Source organism: Cololabis saira, chromosome 1, assembly GCF_033807715.1.
Source record: "Cololabis saira isolate AMF1-May2022 chromosome 1, fColSai1.1, whole genome shotgun sequence".
NCBI classification, from domain to species: domain Eukaryota; kingdom Metazoa; phylum Chordata; class Actinopteri; order Beloniformes; family Belonidae; genus Cololabis; species Cololabis saira.
In genome coordinates this window covers 4,965,099-4,984,175 of record NC_084587.1, presented here as the reverse complement: position 1 = coordinate 4,984,175, position 19,077 = coordinate 4,965,099, and the positions used below count along the sequence as shown (strand labels likewise).

At 46.5% G+C, this 19,077-nt stretch overlaps 1 protein-coding gene across 13 annotated transcripts in view; it reads left to right on the top strand.

Moving 5' to 3' along the window:
• Nucleotides 1–5,135, top strand: part of LOC133451305 (nuclear factor 1 X-type-like) — a 173,622-nt gene extending 168,487 nt beyond the window's left edge. For 12 of the 13 annotated variants that reach the window (XM_061731109.1, XM_061730816.1, XM_061730464.1 and 9 more), the window contains 2 exons: nucleotides 857–945; nucleotides 4,620–5,135. In XM_061731109.1, coding sequence (XP_061587093.1) covers nucleotides 857–925 — 69 coding nt within the window. In that variant the 3' untranslated portion in view covers nucleotides 926–945; nucleotides 4,620–5,135. The remainder of the gene's footprint in view (nucleotides 1–856; nucleotides 946–4,619) is intronic. The other variant, XM_061731037.1, reaches the window with a different exon arrangement.
• The last annotated feature ends 13,942 nt before the right edge of the window (nucleotides 5,136–19,077 follow it).

Genomic DNA, 19,077 nt, shown 5'->3' with positions numbered 1-19,077 from the left:
GTCCCGGCAAGGTCCCGTCGGAGTCCCGGCAAGGTCCCGTCGGAGTCCCGGCAAGGTCCCGTCGGATTATCGGCAGAGCCCCAGAGTCCCATCGAGGTCCCGTCGGAGTCCCGGCGGAGTCCCGTTGAGGTCTTGTCGGAATCCCCTCTGGGTCCCCTCGGAGTCCCATCGGAGTCCCGGCAAGGTTCCGTCGGAGTCCCGCAGGAGTCCCGGCAAGGTCCCGTCGGAGTCCCGCAGGAGTCCCGGCAAGGTCCCGTCGGAGTGCCATCAGGGTCCCGTCGGATTCCCGGCAGAGCCCCATAGTCCCGTCAAGGTCCCGTCAAGGTTCCGTCGGAGTCCCTTCGGAGTCCCGTCGAGTTCCCGTCGGAGTCCCGCTGGAGTTACGTTGAGGTCCCGGCAAGAGTGCCGTCAAGAGTCCCGTCGGAGTCTTGTCAGAGTCCCGTCAAGGTCCCGTCGGAGTCCCGATAGCACAACTGCCCTAAATTTGGTCCAGAAAGAAAGACAGAAAGAGAGACGCTCCCTTTTTCCTTTTAAACAGAAACCCATTTCCGCGTCCTCATTGTCCTCGCCGGGCGTCTGTGATCCTGGTGGCTCGTCAGCGAGGCCAGGGGGCTGCTGAGGCCGTGACTCAGAGCGCAGCCATAGCTAGCCGTAGCAGCTGTTATTAAGAGAAGAAGAAATAAACATTCAAACCTCCCAGAGAGTCAGAACCAATCATCAGAGTCGAGCCATTAATGACAGCTATGTTAGAAACCATCAATGATGAGGGCATCGAACTCTCGGCAGGCTTGAGTGTGTGTTTGTGTGTGTGTGTGTGTGTAAGAGCATGTACACACTTGTATCTCTCTGTTTGTAGCATACTCCACGCCAGGCTCCACAGCTCCCAACCGGTTTGTCGGCATCGGAACACGGGACAACTTTCTGAATATCCCCCAGCAGACTCAGGTACCCTGCCAGCCTCCCTCATCCACTAAACATCCACACATCCACCCCCCCACTCCCTCCTCCTCCCCCCACCTCCTCCTGTCATGTGTCGTCCTCTTCGCTCACCGCTGCAACTCTAACTCTGCACCCAGATCCTCCCAGATGCGTCTTTTATGGCACTTTTCCACTAGAACCTATTCGGCTCTACTTTGCCCGGTTTCTTTGCCACTACAATCCAGGACCCGGAGCAGAAGTAGTCGGGTTTGGAGCATCTAAAGATGTAGAACCTGGAGGAGATGATAGATGTGCTGCTGGGTCTGTGGCTTGTGTTCGATATCAAGTTAAAAAATGAGAGTGAGAGAAGCTACAAGTGGCAATGTTTTTTATTTTTTTTTTAGTTTGTCTCTGCGCTGCTGAAAAGTCACCTGGGAGCCGCAAGCCGCTATGAAGTGACAGAGTTCCTGGTAGATCTGGTCATTCCTTATCGCCCGTCTAGATCCCTTTTTAATTCTCTCCTCAGCACCAGGTTTATGAACATCTGCACCTCAGAGTTGGATCATGAAACAGACTTTTGCGCTGCCATTGCCTGTTGAATAAAATGAACAAGAAGCCGCCGATTCCTTCTTTCGCTGATGTCAAATCCTGACTCAGACGTCCGACTCCAACCCCCCGACCAATCGGTGGCCTGTAGTGTGATGATGTCAGATTCAGACCGCTTAGAACCTCAGCAGAGTAGTTACAGGAAACGTATCGTATTAGACCCCTAGTAGGAAAGCGCCAAACCGAGTGGAGCCGAGCCTGGCTGAGTAGGTACTAGTAGAAAAGCACTAGCACCTACTCGGCTTAACTTGGCCTGGTTTCTTTTCCACTACAATTCAGCACTTCTGCTCAAGGTTTCTTCCCTCCTAAAGGGGAGTTTTTCTTGCCACTGTTTGGCTTTAGGCTTTTCTCCCACTGGGGGAGTTTTTACCTGCCATTGTTTATGTAATAATTGCTCAGGGGTTTATGTTCTGGGTCTCTGGAAAGCGTCTAGAGACAACATCTGTTGTATTAGACGCTATACAAATACAATTGAATTGAATTGGAGTGAAGCTGTATTTGATTGTCTGATCTAAACGAAGAAGACACTTAAGATGTAGAACCTGGAGCAGATGATATATGTGCTGGTTCTTATCTACTCTGCACGTTAGGCCCCTAGTGGGAAAGCGCCGAGCCGAGCCGGACTGAGTAGGTACTAGTGGAAAAGTGCCATTAGATAAGGAGCCATGTAGGCCTGAAGTCCCAGCGTTTATATCTCGGCGTGAGGTTTTTTTAAGCTGTTTCCGGGGCGTCAGCCAGAGGGATGCTGGGAGTTTGGATGCGTTCGTGTTCAAACTCTTGCAAAACAACAACAAAAATTACAAAGATACAACCAAAACCTCTCGTGCAGCATGGAGGCCGACAGCAGCAGTATTTGGTTTACAGCGCCGGCCGGCACCGCCGCAGCTTCCCCACCGTACGTGATCCGTGCCAGTGAGCTCCAGCTCCAGCAATGTTGATTTACCTCGGCGAGGCCCCCCCTCGCCCCCCCGCATCCCCCTGGTGTGTATTAGTGCAGCGTGTGAGGCCGGTTGTGGTTGCAGCGTTGGCTGCGCCGCTGCCACCGGGCCGCGGCGTCTTGGGCCTCCTCCATCACCAACACAACTTTTCTCATTAGGGGCTAACCGCACCTGCCCGGAGCCAACTGCCCCCCCCACCCACCCCGACACATGGAAACAATCTGCATTCCTCCTCGCCACTCAGACCCCCCCCCCCCATCCACCCCGGTGCATCAGCTGCCCACGCTCCCTCTCTCCTCCTGCTGCCCCCGACCCCCCCCCACCTGCACCACTCCGCCGCAGATGCAGCCCTGGCACCGAGAGGGCACCCGAGCCCGGTCCAAATGTGTGTCGGCGCATGCACACATGCACACATGCACTTCAAGCCTGAGCCAAAACTCTTGTCCCTCAGCCTCCCTCCTCAAAATGAAAAAAGGACAAAAGAGGGGGAAAAAGCCGGGCTTTTACGAGAGCTTACAGCTGCTGGTGGTTATCAGAATTACCCGGGAACGGTTCCGTTTCGGCGCAGGGAGAGATACGGTGCGGGTTATCCGAGCCTAGTAGGTCAGCAGCGGCGGCCGCCCCGGCCAGAGTGAGTAACGGAGGTCTGGGCCCGTTCCTGCTGTTCCCTGGCATATGGCGAGGTTGAGACGGCGGCGCTGCCAGCCCGCCTCGCCGCCTGCTGGACCGCCAGCCAAGAGCCCGGAGAAAAGCTGGTCTGAGGAGCTCTCTGGTGGTGAAGCCGCCGCTCTGCAGCAGCGACGCAGGCGAAGGGGGGAAGACGGGGGGAAAGAGCGGCAGGGGGAAAAAACAGAGAAGGGAGTTAGTCGAAGCTCGCTGCACTCCACAGTCACGTCCCGGCTGTCTGGTTGCCAGCAGCAACCAGACATGATGTCATACGCAGTTGAACTTGGACTTGAAGGGGGTGTTGGGGTGGGGGCTGATGGAGGGGTTGGAGGGGCTGGGGGGGGGTCACTTTCCTTTGCCAAGGATTACATTGGGAGAGCTGGTGTGAGAGGAGGCGTGTGAGGGAAGTTGAAGCAAGCTAGAAAACACAGAGAGGAGGCGAAGGTGGAGGAAGAGGAGGAGGAGGAGACTCGGGCGTTTAGGGGTTTGAAACTTTCTCGGGGTTCGCTGGAACCGGGGGGTCAACAGAGGGCTTTCTGTGGAAGGTGTGGCTCTCGGCGGGTTGGAAGCCTGTGGAATGTCAGAGTTTAGAGAACGGCCCGTTTCAAAGCCTCCGTTCTGCTCCCTTATCAGCCTCGGAAACCGGATCCGCGGAGCCGCCGCTCTCCGCGGGTTTCCAGGGCGAACAGCACCAACGGCGAACGGGGCAGGATCACCTTACACTCAAACTGGTAGCAGATGACAGCCCTGCGCCGGCTCGATGGAAACACACATAAACTCACCCAATAAATGCGGCAATAATTCTTTTTATAACATTTTAAAAAACCTTTTTATTCTGGTCCTAAAGAGTTAAAAAGAAAAGTGGAGTCAGCCCTTTGAAAAGTGGAGTAGCTCTCAGGCTCCCAGGCCTGGGACGGCTGAGCTCAGCGGCCCATGTCGCCCTCGAGTGGCCGGTGCGGGAACTGCACCCCCGCCTGTTTATCTCTAAATCCATGTCTGCATGTTTGTTGACGTTTTTACAGCTAAAAATGTGGGAAATAATCTGTTAAGAAAACAAAGAACACATAAATGTCTAAACATGTCAGAATATGCTTCTTTTTTTCCTCCTTTTCTTATTAATCATCTCCTCAGTTCTGGTAGTTTTTATTATTATTATTTCCTTCTGAAGAAACTAGCAACTCTGACTTTCTCCCAGCAGCTGTTCTGCTGAGGTTTTGTGGATGTGTGTGCCATTTCCTCTTTCCAACTTTTAATCCTTTCTTTTTTGTTTTTTTCCTCAATTAAAGTTGTGAATGTGTGTGTTAAAGCTCTCCTGTGTTCGTAGTTCACAACTCTTCATCTGCTTTCGTGCTTTTCCGTTTTCTCCGCTGCATGCTGCAACTAAAAAGTCGAATTACACACGTTTATCAACTGATTCTGAGCATTTGTTTCACGAGGGGGGTGTAAAAACTAAAAAGACAAATGTTTTTCTCCTCTCTTTCTTCTCCGCAGTCTTGGTTCCTCTGACAAGGCCTCTCCGAATCAACAGCTAAAATTGTGTCATCAAAATTGGAAATTAGAGAAAAGTATCGCCGCTGATCAAGAAACAAACTGCTGACACTAAAAGGTCTTCTTCGCCAAACACTATTGAAAGTACTACTACAGACCCCGACGCCCCGCCCCCACGACGCCGCCCCCCCCGAGAGGACTCCCACGCCAACGCGACCCGAGCAGGAATGTTGGTCCTCGCTCTCGCAGGAGAGGCCTCGACGAGATTTAGTGGACAGACTCAGGAGACGAGGAGGAGGAGGATGAAGATGAGGAACTGTCTCACACACACCATGAAATGTCAGAAAGGAAACGGTGTCGAACCCTGACGAATGACCAATTAAAACATCTGTTTTTCTTTCTTTTTTTTTATACTTTTTTTTTATTTTGTTGTCTCCACAATGAAACTCCATGCATTGGCTGAGAGATCCAAAAAAAAACAAACAAAAAACACAAAAAAAAAAAAAAAAAAAGAGAGAACCAGTGATAGAAAACGTTGGAGTCGGATGTGAAAGTTGAAAGGATTGCTAACCCAGATCGCACACGCCTCCACATCTGCGTATTTCCACGCTCATCTCTCCTCCAGGTTCATGGTCCCAGGTGACCCCGCCCCCCCGTCTCTAGCCCCGCCCCCCGGAGCTCGGTGCTGCCCGGGGTCCGGCCCGGGGTCCTGTCGGGGGTCCGGCACCACAGCCGCATGCCTGCGCCGCGTCGCCCGCGCCCTTCCTCCCGATTCGCCCGGCCCTGAGCCTCCTACGTTTCTGATTGGCCGATCACGACGACACATATGCACTAAGTGGCTGGTCTTTGTTTACCTGTCAGTTTCAGGGCGTCCTGCTGTGGGAGGAGCGACAGCCGTGAGGGTCGTAACACTAACGCACGTGCTCCATCGTCCCCTCACCTATGCACTATTAATTTTAAATAAGGGATGAACAGCGTTGCACATCAGTGATCTCACGGGCGGAGCGCGGGCGGAGGGGCGGCCGCCGCCGCAGGGATGCGGCTGCGCCACATCTGGAGCCTCGGCCACGCCCACGGCGCCGCGGGCCGCACCAGCTTCCTGTCGTTTTGCTTCTTTCCGGATTTTAACCTTTTTTTTTTTTCCTCTACGTCTCCGTTTTCGTGGTTTCATCTCACCCGGATCGTGTTAACCTTCTCTCGCGTCGTAGCATTTCTTCTTTTTTTTTTTTTTTTTCTCTCTCTCTCTTCAGTTCGCCGCGAGTCGTTCGCTCTCGGACTTCGGCAGGTTTTCAGATCTCTGGCGGATGGACGGACGGACGGCGCGGTTCCAACAGCTCACCACAAGCGTCCGCTGCATTGCTCCCCCCTGTGTCCCCCTTCTTAGCCCCGCCCCCCACGCGAAGCCAGAGGAGCGCACGCACGCTAGCATTAAAACCTACGTAGAACAATAAAGGGAAGCCTTTATATCCGGTTCTCCAAGCCGCCTTTGTTGATGGTTTTTCATTTCATTTCCGATTCGTCCTTTTTAATTTGCGATATTTTTTCTACGTAACCCGTTCACGTTGAAATCGCCGTTACTTCCACCGAGACACCGACCTCACAAAATAACTGGACTGCCCGGCTGTTGGTTCTGTCGCTCTCGGCCGCTCTGGAAGCGCTAGCTCCGTGTACCGAGACCGAGGCCATAGCAGCGTTCGGAAGTGCCTCTTTCCCTTCATGCAATCGGTAATAAACCTCCACTTCAGGTTCTCTCCCCACATATAAGCTACAGCGACCGGGACGTTAGCTAGCGGCGGTGCGCGTTGGAAACCATCGGCCTCGGACAGATCTTCGTAGACGACTGCATCTTTTTGGGTTTTTTTTTGTTTATTTTTCTTCCTTTTTTTGTTGTTGTAAAGACAGAGAGATCTTATACATATATATTTATGATATATGCTCCTTTTTCACTTTTACTACACGAGCTGGTTGGCAGTCTAGTTATTTTCTGAACTCTCACCCCCCGACCGACCCGACCCCCCACCAACATCACGAGCCGCTTCAGTCCATCACCTCGCTGTCGCGGATCAAAACGACACTCGCCATCTGCAGCATCATACGATACGTAGACGAACATGTCTCACACACACACACACACACACAAAAAAAATCGACAAGTAGGTTTGAAGAAAAAGTGTTTGTTTTTTTTGATGGAAAGTATTATTATTGAAAAATATGTGTCGATTGAGCCACGTGCAATGCATTGGGTAGATCATTGTGTTTGTCTGTTAGAGATTTTTAAGAAAGCTAAGAGAAAAGAGAAAAAAAATGTATTTGTTTCAAGTCCGCAGCTCCGGGACTCTAAACTCGAGGGCCATGAAAAAAAAAAAAAAAAAGAACAAAAAAAAATCCTAGTCTTTGTAAGTTGGGGGTATTTGTTTTCATTTTCCTTTGTCTCTTTTTTTAATGTTTCATGTGTAATCATTTGTTTATGAATATGTGGGAGGGCTGAAGGAAAAAAGAAATCTACACAGCTTCAAAAAGAAAAAAAAAAAAAGTTTCTCATCAGATGAAAACTGGTGCTTTAACACTATAAAGTACGTTGATAATTATTATAAACGAACGAGCAAACATAACAGACCGTTTAGGAAACAGCATTATTCCTCTCTCTTTTTTGTATTCTTCTCTTTGTATCGAGTTCGGGGAGAGGTTCCTAAGGTCGCGACCCCGGCCGGTTCGGCCTCCCGTTTCACCCTAAACACAAACAACTGCCTGAAACTCACCAGCAGAAACTAATCCACCCTCCCGTTTTAGTTTTATTTTTTCCCACATTCATTGGCAGAAAGTTTCAGACCCGGAAACCTTTTTTTTTTCTCCTCGTGACCTTTTACCCCCGCCCGGCGTTCGGACCCGGGACCCGGGGCCCGGCCGGACACAAAAAAAGGGGCAAAAGTAGCTGGTAATTGGCCGTAAATGAGGTGGGAGCCACAAACAGGCAGCCAGGTGAGCCTCTCCCCCGTTTCCCCCGCCCCCCCCTGTAAATGACTCTAGTGCTTGTGCCGTAGCGTATAGTTTCCCAGCAGTTAAAGGTCGTCCCTTGAAAGTGCCTTTTGTTCACAGACTCCATTTTTGTATCCAGATCGCCTCTTTCCGTCTTACTTTTAAGCGGCTGGAGGAAGCAGGTCGCCCCCCCGAACCCTCCCCAACCCCCCCGAGCGCCGTAAAATGGCGCTCAGAGGAAAAAACCTCTTCCTCCGCCTTCCATCGGTCCGCCCCCGCCCCCCCCCCCCCCCCCCCCCCCCCCCCCTCCATCCTCTCTTTATCTGCAAAGCTGCGTATCATTATGTTTATAATATACACAGATATGCGCCTTTGTAAAGTGCAAAAACAAACTGGTGTGAATTAGTTCTTTTACTTTTTATTGATAAAATGACAGAAGAGAAAAAAAAAATGTCTTTTTTGTTTTTTTGAAAAGGCAAAACAACTTCAGCTCCTGCTTTTTTCTTTTCCTCCGTCTCCTCTGTCTGTTTTCTCTTAGACACTGGAGTAGTCTGTAACTGTGTGTCCGTCACTCTCCGTCTTTTTCGCGCGCCCCCCCATCCCCTCTTCCCTCCCTCTCTGCTGTTGAGTGGGTGAAGAAACATAAAAAAAACAAACAAAAAAAAAACACAGATATTGCCGACCCCTCTTTTGTCTGAGCAGAATGCCGTTAGCTCGTTAGCTCACATGTTATCTTGTCTGTATGCTTCACTTTGTATCACCATCCCCATCTCCTCCCGCTTCTCCATTCAGCAGCTGATGTAAGTGAACAAATTACGCTGACGGGCTTTTTTGGGGGTGTCCTTGGGCGGGCGGGGGGGGCGGGACGACGGGGTCGCCAGGGCCGGACGAACCTGCTCCGGGACGCCGGTGAGAGGGCTGCTCCGACTGCTCCGACTACGATCACAGATCGCTCCTTTTTTTTTTTGCTATTTATATTTAGGCTTCGTTTTTGACCCCCGTTCCGTTTTTTTAATTAATTAGGATTTTTCTTTTCATATATTTGCTATCAGGGTATGTTGTCGTTAGGGCCCCTCGTCCGGGGGGGCCTTGGACTGTAAAATGAAAGCTACAAGCACCTTATAACCGGGCCCTTCCGGCATGAGGCGTGGGCGACGCGGCGCCGGGGGCAGGACGGGGCGGCGGGGGTTAATCCCATATCAATTCAACCTTTCAAAGTGAAGTATTGTTTACGTGGGTTCTGTTCAGTGACAGTATTAATCTACAGCACACCGACGACATCGCTCAAAGCGCCGCAGGAACCCCGTCCCTCAGATTCCAGAGGATTCTGGGAAACGCCCCCCCGCCCTCCGAGCGCCTCATGCCGGACCGCTCCGCGTCTTTGTTCTGTTCTTTATTTTGTTCTTCTTAAATGTGTATGGTTATCGGTGAAAAAGGCAGCACGCCAGGCCCCCGCCCCCCCCACCCCCAGCTCTCCTACGCCTCTGTCTTCGCCCCCTCCACTTCTTTGTGAGAAAACACCCCCAGAGCTCAAGGTGAAATGCATGTGTTAATTACAGTTTCTTTTCCATAAGAAGAAAAACACAGTTTGAGAAGAGCAGCGCCTGATTGAATAAAAAGGATGTTCTTGACTGTAACCGCCCCGCCGTGTCTGTCTTCATTTCTGACCAAGTCCCGCCCACATCAGCCCCGCCGGCTACCCAGTTATCGGAGCGTTCCGTTTACCTCAGAAATGGGGAAAACGTCTGGGAACTGGAACCGTCCAAGCTTTCTCCAATTCCTCTCCAGGTCTGGAGGTTGGGAAGGTTCTGATTGGATAGGGGGGCGGACCGGAAGTTACGTCTACCAGAAGAAAAACAAACTTATTAGCCGCTACAACTCTGAAAAGTTCACCATTTTTAAGGTTTGTCGTATTGAACGCAGACCTGTTCGTTCCTCTGCGCGAATGTTTCCGCCTTGCAAACATTACATTTGGCTGTTGGGCTGCCTTCGCTTTCAAGTTTATAGTGTTTCCACACTTCAGACATTAGCTGCGTCCGAATTCCCACACTTCCACCCTAAGTTGCAAAAACAGTATGTGAGATTTTTTAGTGCGTCCGAAACATTAGTACGTACTCAATAGTATGTACTATCCATACTCATTCTGGAGAAATGTATTAGTGTGGATTGATGGACACTAGCTAAGCAGAAACTTCCCACAATGCAATGCAGCTTTGTTTGGTTGCTAAGTGCTGCGCAGATACGGATATGTCATAAGTATAATAATATGTAATATTAATATAATATTCGTATATAATATTATTATATAATGTCATCTTGCTTCGGCCAGGATAAACGGGAAAGAGCGGAGCGGTGCTGCTACTGCTGCTGTGACAGGATTTGTTACCATGGTAACAACTCCCCCCTTCCCTACGGCAGGAAGTGCCGTGTGGCTCTGAATAGTACGTCCCAATTAATGCACACTACTGATATTTACTCAAGTGTGCCGAACTAAAGTATACTTTTTTAGTATATACTGTTTAGTCTGGCATTTCGGACGCACCGATTGCCTCCGTTTATCTGAGCGTAGCCTAGCAGTTGTTAGCTTTCTGTTAGCCACGCGTCTTTCCCCCTCCAGCTAGGGTCGCCACCGGCCCCTAAAATACGGAATTGTTACATAATTGGGAATTAAAAGTTGCATTCCATATTGAACAAATACGGACATATATTATGCTCTTATTTATTGATGTCATAATATACAGGTGAAGGTCGGAACATTTGAATATATTGCAAAATTTCATTCGTAGTAAATTCAACTAAAGTTGAAACAAATATAATATTTCCCCTACATTCAAAGTGAAATATTTCAAGCCTTTATTTGTTATAATTTTGGTGATTATGACTCACAGTTTATGAAAACCCCAAATAAATATTATGAAATATTTTATGAAATCAATAAAGAATTAAATCATGAAAATTATAACAAATAAAGGTTTAACATATCTTGCGTTGCATGTAATAAGACTAGGTAATATATTAATTTCAACTTTTAAGTTGAATTATTGAAATAAGTTAACTTTTACACCATATTCTAGTTGAATTATTGAAATAAATTAACTTTTACACCGTATTCTAGTTGAATTATTGACATAAATTAACTTTTACACCATATTCTAGTTGAATTATTGAAATAAATTAGCTTTTACACCATATTCTAGTTAAATTATTGAAATGAATTTACTTTTACACCATATTCTAGTTGAATTATTGAAATTAATTTACTTTTACACAGAATTCTTCACCTGTAGGCTATATTTTACATCTTGGCTGATGTGGACATACATAGAAGGATATTTCAGTTGCTAGTATGGTTGTCTGTCTGTACAGTCATGCAAGTTCAATGCTATTAAAGCACTTTAAACTTTAAATCAAAGCATTTTGTTTTTATAATAAACAAATTTCTATGCAGTTTAGAAGTTTGGGGGGTGTCCCTAATTTCTATTTCTGAAAGGTGGCAACCCTAACTCCAGCACAAACGTAACCTCCAGCCGCCGGCGCCGCCCAAAAGCCGTATCTTATAAACATCAACTGTCTGTATTGTTAAATACAGTCGTTAAATACAATTATAAAACGATTTAATATATATTAAAAACATGTAATGTAGGTATGTCCCGATACTTTTTTGGCCGATACCGATGTTTTGAAAATGACGTGATCGGGCCGATCGATCGGGACTAAACTAGACCAAATGCTTTGGCAGTAAAACTATCTTTTGTCTAGTTTGTTGCCGTCGGTGATCCAGAGGTCGGGGAAGGTTCCTCCGACTATCCGGGTCCGACTTCGGCCTTCAGGGACCGGTCCGGTTCAAACTCATGACTCGGGACTATAACAAGTCAGCGTGTGGTAAAAGTCCTCGCGTGTAAAGATTTCCTTTTAAACTGCAAATAAAAAGCAAAAGCATTTCCAGTGTAAACACAGGTTTGACTTTTAATTTTACACGCACAAAAAAGAAACTTGGTACAAATGTGGATGTCATTTTAAAAATAATAATATAACAAAAAATAAGCTCAACCATTTCCCTACCTGGACAGAATACTTCCCAGGTAAGTTTTCTTATTTAACAACCACTGAGGACGAGCAACAAAATGCCCTAAAAGTGCTTTTACTGGGTTATAATGTACCTCTTTGACCTGGACATGATGCGTTCAAGTCGTATCGGCCACAACTCATCTCCCTTTCAGTGTAAAATCCCTTTAAGTAAAAAAGTTACTTTAAGTTATACTTTAAGTTATTTATAAGTTGAGTTGTGTTCTTCTGTTTTTGTATTATCATCAGAACCAGTGTTTAAGTCAGGGGTCTGCAACCTTTATTATCAAAAGAGACATTTTGCCCCCGCTTCTACAAAAACAAAATTGTCGGTAGACACAAGAAATAACAGATTTTAAAAGTTTTCATCTTTTATTTATTTTACCTGTTACAACCCCTAAATATAACAACATAAATTACCGTAAACTAAACTGTGAACTGTAGGCCTATTTCAGTCTATATTTGTGTTAAAGTAAAATAAAAACTACCCCACTTTAATAAATACAAAATTTAGCTGTAGCTTATAAGCTTTAAAAATAAATATAAAAATATAGAAATTAAAAATAGTTTTTAAAATTACAGGACTGTCTCAGAAAATTAGAATATTGTGTTAAAGTTCTTTCTTCTTTTTCTTCTTCTTCTTTCTTACAGTTTAAGATTAAGATTCCCAGAATATTCTAATTTTTTGAGATAGGATATTTGAGTTTTCTTAAGCTGTAAACCATGATCAGCAATATTAAAATAATAAAAGGCTTGCAATATTTCAGTTGATTTGTAATGAATCCAGAATGTATGACTTTTTTTTTTTTTTTTTAAATTGCATTACAGAAAATCAAGGACTTTATCAAAACATTCTAATTTGCTGAGACAGTCCTGTAAATGGCATCAACTCAAACTCGAAGATAACTGCCCAACAAAATAAACTAATAATATGATTCAAAATGAATTCAGAAATATAATTTATTTATGTTTTTTCATGGCCAAAGGAGCCGCTACGATGAGGATTTAGAGCCGCAGGTTGCAGACCACAGGCTTAAGTCCTTATTGTTGAAATGTAAAAACCATTTCAAGCTATGTAACAAGAAAGTGTCTTGAAATGATCATCTTCAACTGTAAAACCAGTCGTGACCTTGGAAGGGAGCTTTAATCTAAACTATACAAATCTGTCCCTGCATGAATGTACCAAGATGCTTTTTTTTTAACCATTTGAAGACGTATTAGTCACTAAGATCTGTGCTCTTCACTCTGAGGCCGTCGGTCTTCTCAGTCCACATCTACAACAGGAAACTCTTCTGTGGCTTCAGCGTGTTGGGGGTCCTGGTGTTCAGGGTCCTGGTGACAAGACGGTTAAACTGCATTAATGTCTCTATAGTCACTAAATGTAACAATACCACAGCTGACCACATGGGGGCAGCATATCATAAGAAAGGTCATGTGTATAGACCAGTGGTTCCCAAACTTTTTTTGCCAGGCCCCCCTTTTGTATGTAACAGAATTTTCGAGCCCCCCCCCCCGACCCCAACACAGACACATCTTTTGCATTCAAATGCAACTGCAATTTATTTCATATATTGAACATATGTGCTAAAAAACTGTCCATCTCTGTAAAAATAGATTTTCAACCTGACCAGCTCCCAGAGATTGAAACAACAACAAACAGGAGCCAAAATCTGAACATTTGCTCTACAAAAATGACACCTTTAATCCCCACATGTTTTCAGGGATGTGAGTGGGCTTGCTTCATGTGTGCAACACATTTCTTTTTTTTCCTTTTTACTGTACAACAGTAATGCATTACTTTCAACATATTTTTTTTCCAAAAATAACCAGCTCCCTGAGGAAAAAAAACAGCAGCAACAGCTAAACAAATAATCAAAATGTCAACAATTGCTCTGCAAAAATGTCAGCTTTAATCCCTACACCTTTTCAGTGAGTGAGGTGGGCTTGTTCATGTTACAGATCCTCTCAAACCGGTTGCAGGTGAGAGATTACCACATGCATCTTCCTTCCAGTAGCACCGGGTAGTTGTGGGACCTGAAGCAGCAGGTCCCCGGTTAGATTCCCACCGGCCAGACCATTACTTCATGTCATTCCCCTTCTCTCTTCCCCCTATTTCCTGTCTCTCTCTCACTGCAAATATGTATTGAAGGCAAAATCTTAGATATAAAAAATCTTTAAAAAAAAAAAAAAAAAATTAAATTAATCTACCTTCCAACCTCGCCGCACCCCCCCTGCAATAGCGCTGCGCCCCCCCTAGGAGGCGCGCCCCCCAGTTTGGGAACCACTGATATAGACCCTTTCTTATGGGCTCATATTAAAGCCATAAATATTTTGTATTTGTGAAAAGATGTTCACATGTGTAATATGGTTTTGCAGTTGTATAAAACAATTTGTGCTTGTGAAAATAAACTTTGTACTTGTAGAAATATTTTGTGCATGTGCAAAAAATATTTGTACTTGTAGAAATATTTTGTGCATGTGTAGAACATTTTTGTAGCTGTGGAATTAATTTGTCTGTGTGCAACATTGGATATACAAAGCTACAAACCCTTTTTTACAACTACGAATTATGGCACTGTTTTGACGTGCCAATAATAAGAGCCAAAATATGCACAAAATATTTCTACAAGTACAAAGTTTATTTTCACAAGCACAAATTGTTTTATACAGCTGCAATACAGCTGCAAAATATTTATGGCTTTAATTTGAGCCCACACTTTCTCAGCCTACATCATGTAATGTTGCATCTTGGCAACAGAAGTGGTGTATGAACAACCTGTTCCCACCACCAACATGTCTGCTTGTTGTGTTTACGGTTGGACGAATCGTTTTTCCACCGGCAGACTAAGTTTTAAAGGATTCCAACAGGATCACAACCCTTTCAGAGCAACCAGCGGCGTCTGTTGCTGCAGGCGCTTTATACCAGGTAAGGTTATCTATCTACTCTCTGATTTCACGGAAAAACCTTGTGTACATCAGGGATCGTCTGTCTGATGTAGAATAATAATCAAGTGCAGCTACAGTTTGTTAAGCTGGCGTTAGATTCGGCTGGTGCAATCTGTTTCAGTGTTGCAGGCGAGGCGTCATTGGACTCTAGTCCTAGCTTTTGTGTCATCTGTGTTTATATACTCAAAACAAAGCAGAAGGGGGAGGTTTATCATCAGAGACGAGCCTGTGGCCTACGGTGCATCCCTTCATATCCCTCACTTGGACACATCTAGACAACTTAAAGTGATTTTACAATTGTAAAACATGTATTTAGGCCTGCTGTGCTTAAAGGCTCAGTTATGCTTCTGCGTCACACCAACGCAGAGTCACGCCGCAGCCGTGACGCCGTGCTGAACCCTTCTGACTTCTCCGTCTCTCCGTTTGGTCGCGGTGCAGTACCCCCCGCGGCCACTAGTTAGCGATCTTTTTCTGAATGGTTTATCCGACTTTTTCCGGTCACAGTAAATCAAAGAGATAAGGACAACTATTGTGCAAAAAACCAAAACAAAAAAAATCACATATAAACGAAGAAAAGAGCCCTGGAAGTTCACTACTGCTTCAAACCGGAAACCGGAAATGCTTCGCTTTCAAACGAACCAATCACAGCGCTCTCGGTCTGCGTGTGGTCTGCGTCTCCTCTACGCGTAGTTACAATTTTCAGGAGGTGACGTCAGAGACGGCGCAGGTGACGGCGTGTCCTCTGCGTCGATCCAAACCACACGCCGTAGACACGGCGCCATTTTGACGCAGAACCATAACTGAGCCTTAAGACTTAATGCATTTTAATCAACCACATTGGCTGCTACTGGTGTGTCTACTGCCCCAACTATCAACTATTTACGGAGGAGCTACGTGGACCAAGTCTTATTAGAGCAGATACCTTGTTGTTGCTTCAACTTTCACGCAAACGCAGCGACGTAACTGACGTTTGCAGTGACGTGGCTCCTCTTAGCACCGAGCTGTGGAAAAACAAACCGGTTCTCAGCTGGTTCCAAGTTGAACGAGTTTTGAACCTGATTTGGAACCGGTTTGGTGGAAAAAGGGAACTAGAGAACGTTCACAAGCATCCAGTGACATCCAGGCTCGTTAACTTTGCTAATGTCATTAACAGAACACTGATCTAGAAGTCGGATACCGTTTGTCAAAAGTCAACTTGTTCAGGCAACGTTGCCGATCTTTACTCAGTTATCCCCTCGCATAGTTGACAAGCTGTTTATCTCCGCCCTACGCCATCATTGTTTACCAACAGAAACGGGGTCTAGTCCAGGGGTCGGCAATCCAAAATGTTTTAGAGCCATGTTGGACCAAAAACACAAAAAACAAACATGTCTGGAGGCGCAAAAAATGAAAAGTCTTGTATAAGCCTTAGAATGAAGAAAACACATGCTGCATGTTTCTATATTAGTTATAACTGGGGGAAGATTTTTTTTTCATTATGCGCTTCGAGAAAAAAGTCGGAATGTTGAGAAAAAAGTTGAAATGTCGAGAAAAAAGTTGAAATGTCGAGATTAATGTTGAAGTACAATCTCGAGAAAAAAGTCTGAATGTTGAGAAAAAAGTTGAAATGTTGAGAAAAAAGTTGAAATGTCGAGAAAAAAGTTGAAATGTTGAGAAAAAAGTTGAAATGTCGAGAAAAAAGTCTAAATATTGAGAAAAAAGTCGAACTGTTGAGAAAAAAGTTGAAATGTTGAGAAAAAAGTTGAAATGTTGAGAAAAAAGTCTAAATATTGAGAAAAAAGTTGAAATGTTGAGAAAAAAGTCGAACTGTCGAGATTAATGTTGAAGTACAATCTCGAGAAAAAAGTCTGAATGTTGAGAAAAAAGTTGAAATGTTGAGAAAAAAGTTGAAATGTCGAGAAAAAAGTCTAAATATTGAGAAAAAAGTTGAAATGTTGAGAAAAAAGTTGAAATGTTGAGAAAAAAGTTGAAATGTTGAGAAAAAAGTTGAAATGTTGAGAAAAAAGTTGAAATGTCGAGAAAAAAAGTCTAAATATTGAGAAAAAAGTTGAAATGTTGAGAAAAAAGTTGAAATGTCGAGAAAAAAGTTGAAATGTTGAGAAAAAAAGTCTAAATATTGAGAAAAAAGTCGAACTGTTGAGAAAAAAGTTGAAATGTTGAGAAAAAAGTAAAAATTTCGAGAAAAAAGTCAAAATGTTGAGAAAAAAGCAGAAATGTTCAGATTAAAAAGGAAAGGAAAAAGGAAGAAAAAAAGAGAAAAAAAGAAAAAGTAGAAAAAAGAAAAAGAGAAAAAAAGGAAAAAAAAGAGAAAAAGAAGAAAAAAAGGAAAGAAAGAAGTAAAAAAGGTCAAACATTTTGAAAAAGCTCCAGGAGCCACTAGAGCGGCGCTAAAGAGCGGCTCTGGAGACGCGGGTTGCCGACCCCTGGTCTAGACTCTATAAGCCCAACAAACGGGGCACACCTAGTGGCACCAGGTGGTATTACAGGACATGCTGGACCACGGCAGTGCTGACAGAAGAGCCACCGCTCAGACGTGGTGTCGGTGTGAAGCAGATACCTGAGGGTGAAGCAGGTACCTGAGGGGGAAGCAGATACCTGAGGCTGAAGCAGATACCTGAGGGTGAAGCAGATACCTGAGGGGGAAGCAGATACCTGAGGGGGAAGCAGATACCTGAGGATGAGGGGGAAGCAGATACCTGAGGGTGAAGCAGATACCTGAGGGTGAGGGGGAAGCAGATACCTGAGGGTGAAGCAGATACCCGAGGGGGAAGCAGATACCTGAGGGGGAAGCAGATACCTGAGGGTGAGGGGGAAGCAGGTACCTGAGGGGGAAGCAGATACCTGAGGGTGAGGGGGAAGCAGGTACCTGAGGGGGAAGCAGATACCTGAGGATGAGGGGGAAGCAGATACCTGAGGGTGAGGGGGAAGCAGGTACCTGAGGGGGAAGCAGATACCTGAGGATGAGGGGGAAGCAGATACCTGAGGGTGAGGGGGAAGCAGGTACCTGAGGGGGAAAGCAGATACCTGAGGATGAGGGGGAAGCAGATACCTGAGGGGGAAGCAGATACCCGAGGGGGAAGCAGATACCTGAGGGGGAAGCAGGTACCTGAGGGGGAAGCAGATACCTGAGGGGGAAGCAGATACCCGAGGGGGAAGCAGATACCTGAGGATGAAGCAGATACCTGAGGGTGAGGGGGAAGCAGGTACCTGAGGGGGAAGCAGATACCCGAGGGGGAAGCAGATACCTGAGGATGAAGCAGATACCTGAGGGGGAAGCAGATACCTGAGGGGGAAGCAGATACCCGAGGGGGAAGCAGATACCCGAGGGGGAAGCAGATACCTGAGGATGAAGCAGATACCTGAGGGGGAAGCAGATACCTGAGGGGGAAGCAGATACCCGAGGGGGAAGCAGATACCCGAGGGGGAAGCAGATACCCGAGGGGGAAGCAGATACCTGAGGATGAAGCAGATACCTGAGGGTGAAGCAGATACCTGAGGGTGAAGCAGATACCTGAGGGGGAAGCAGATATCCGAGGGGGAAGCAGATACCTGAGGGGGAAGCAGATACCCGAGGGGGAAGCAGATACCTGAGGGGGAAGCAGATACCTGAGGGGGAAGCAGGTACCTGAGGGGGAAGCAGATACCCGAGGGGGAAGCAGATACCTGAGGGGGAAGCAGATACCTGAGGGGGAAGCAGATACCCGAGGGTGAAGCAGATACCTGAGGGGGAAGCAGATACCTGAGGATGAGGGGGAAGCAGATACCTGAGGGGGAAGCAGATACCCGAGGGGGAAGCAGATACCTGAGGGGGAAGCAGGTACCTGAGGGGGAAGCAGATACCCGAGGGGGAAGCAGATACCTGAGGGGGAAGCAGATACCTGAGGGGGAAGCAGATACCTGAGGGTGAGGGGGGAAGCAGATACCTGAGGGGGAAGCAGATACCCGAGGGGGAAGCAGATACCTGAGGGTGAGGGGGAAGCAGGTACCTGAGGGGGAAGCAGATACCCGAGGGGGAAGCAGATACCTGAGGGTGAGGGGGAAGCAGGTACCTGAGGGGGAAGCAGATACCCGAGGGGGAAGCAGATACCTGAGGGTGAGGGGGAAGCAGATACCTGAGGGGGAAGCAGATACCTGAGGGGGAAGCAGATACCCGAGGGGGAAGCAGATACCTGAGGGGGAAGCAGATACCCGAGGGGGAAGCAGATACCCGAGGGTGAAGCAGATACCTGAGGGTGAAGCAGATACCTGAGGATGAAGCAGATACCTGAGGGGGAAGCAGATACCTGAGGGGGAAGCAGATACCTGAGGGTGAAGCAGATACCCGAGGGGGAAGCAGATACCTGAGGGGGAAGCAGATACCCGAGGGTGAAGCAGATACCTGAGGGTGAAGCAGATACCTGAGGATGAAGCAGATACCTGAGGGGGAAGCAGATACCTGAGGGGGAAGCAGATACCTGAGGGTGAAGCAGATACC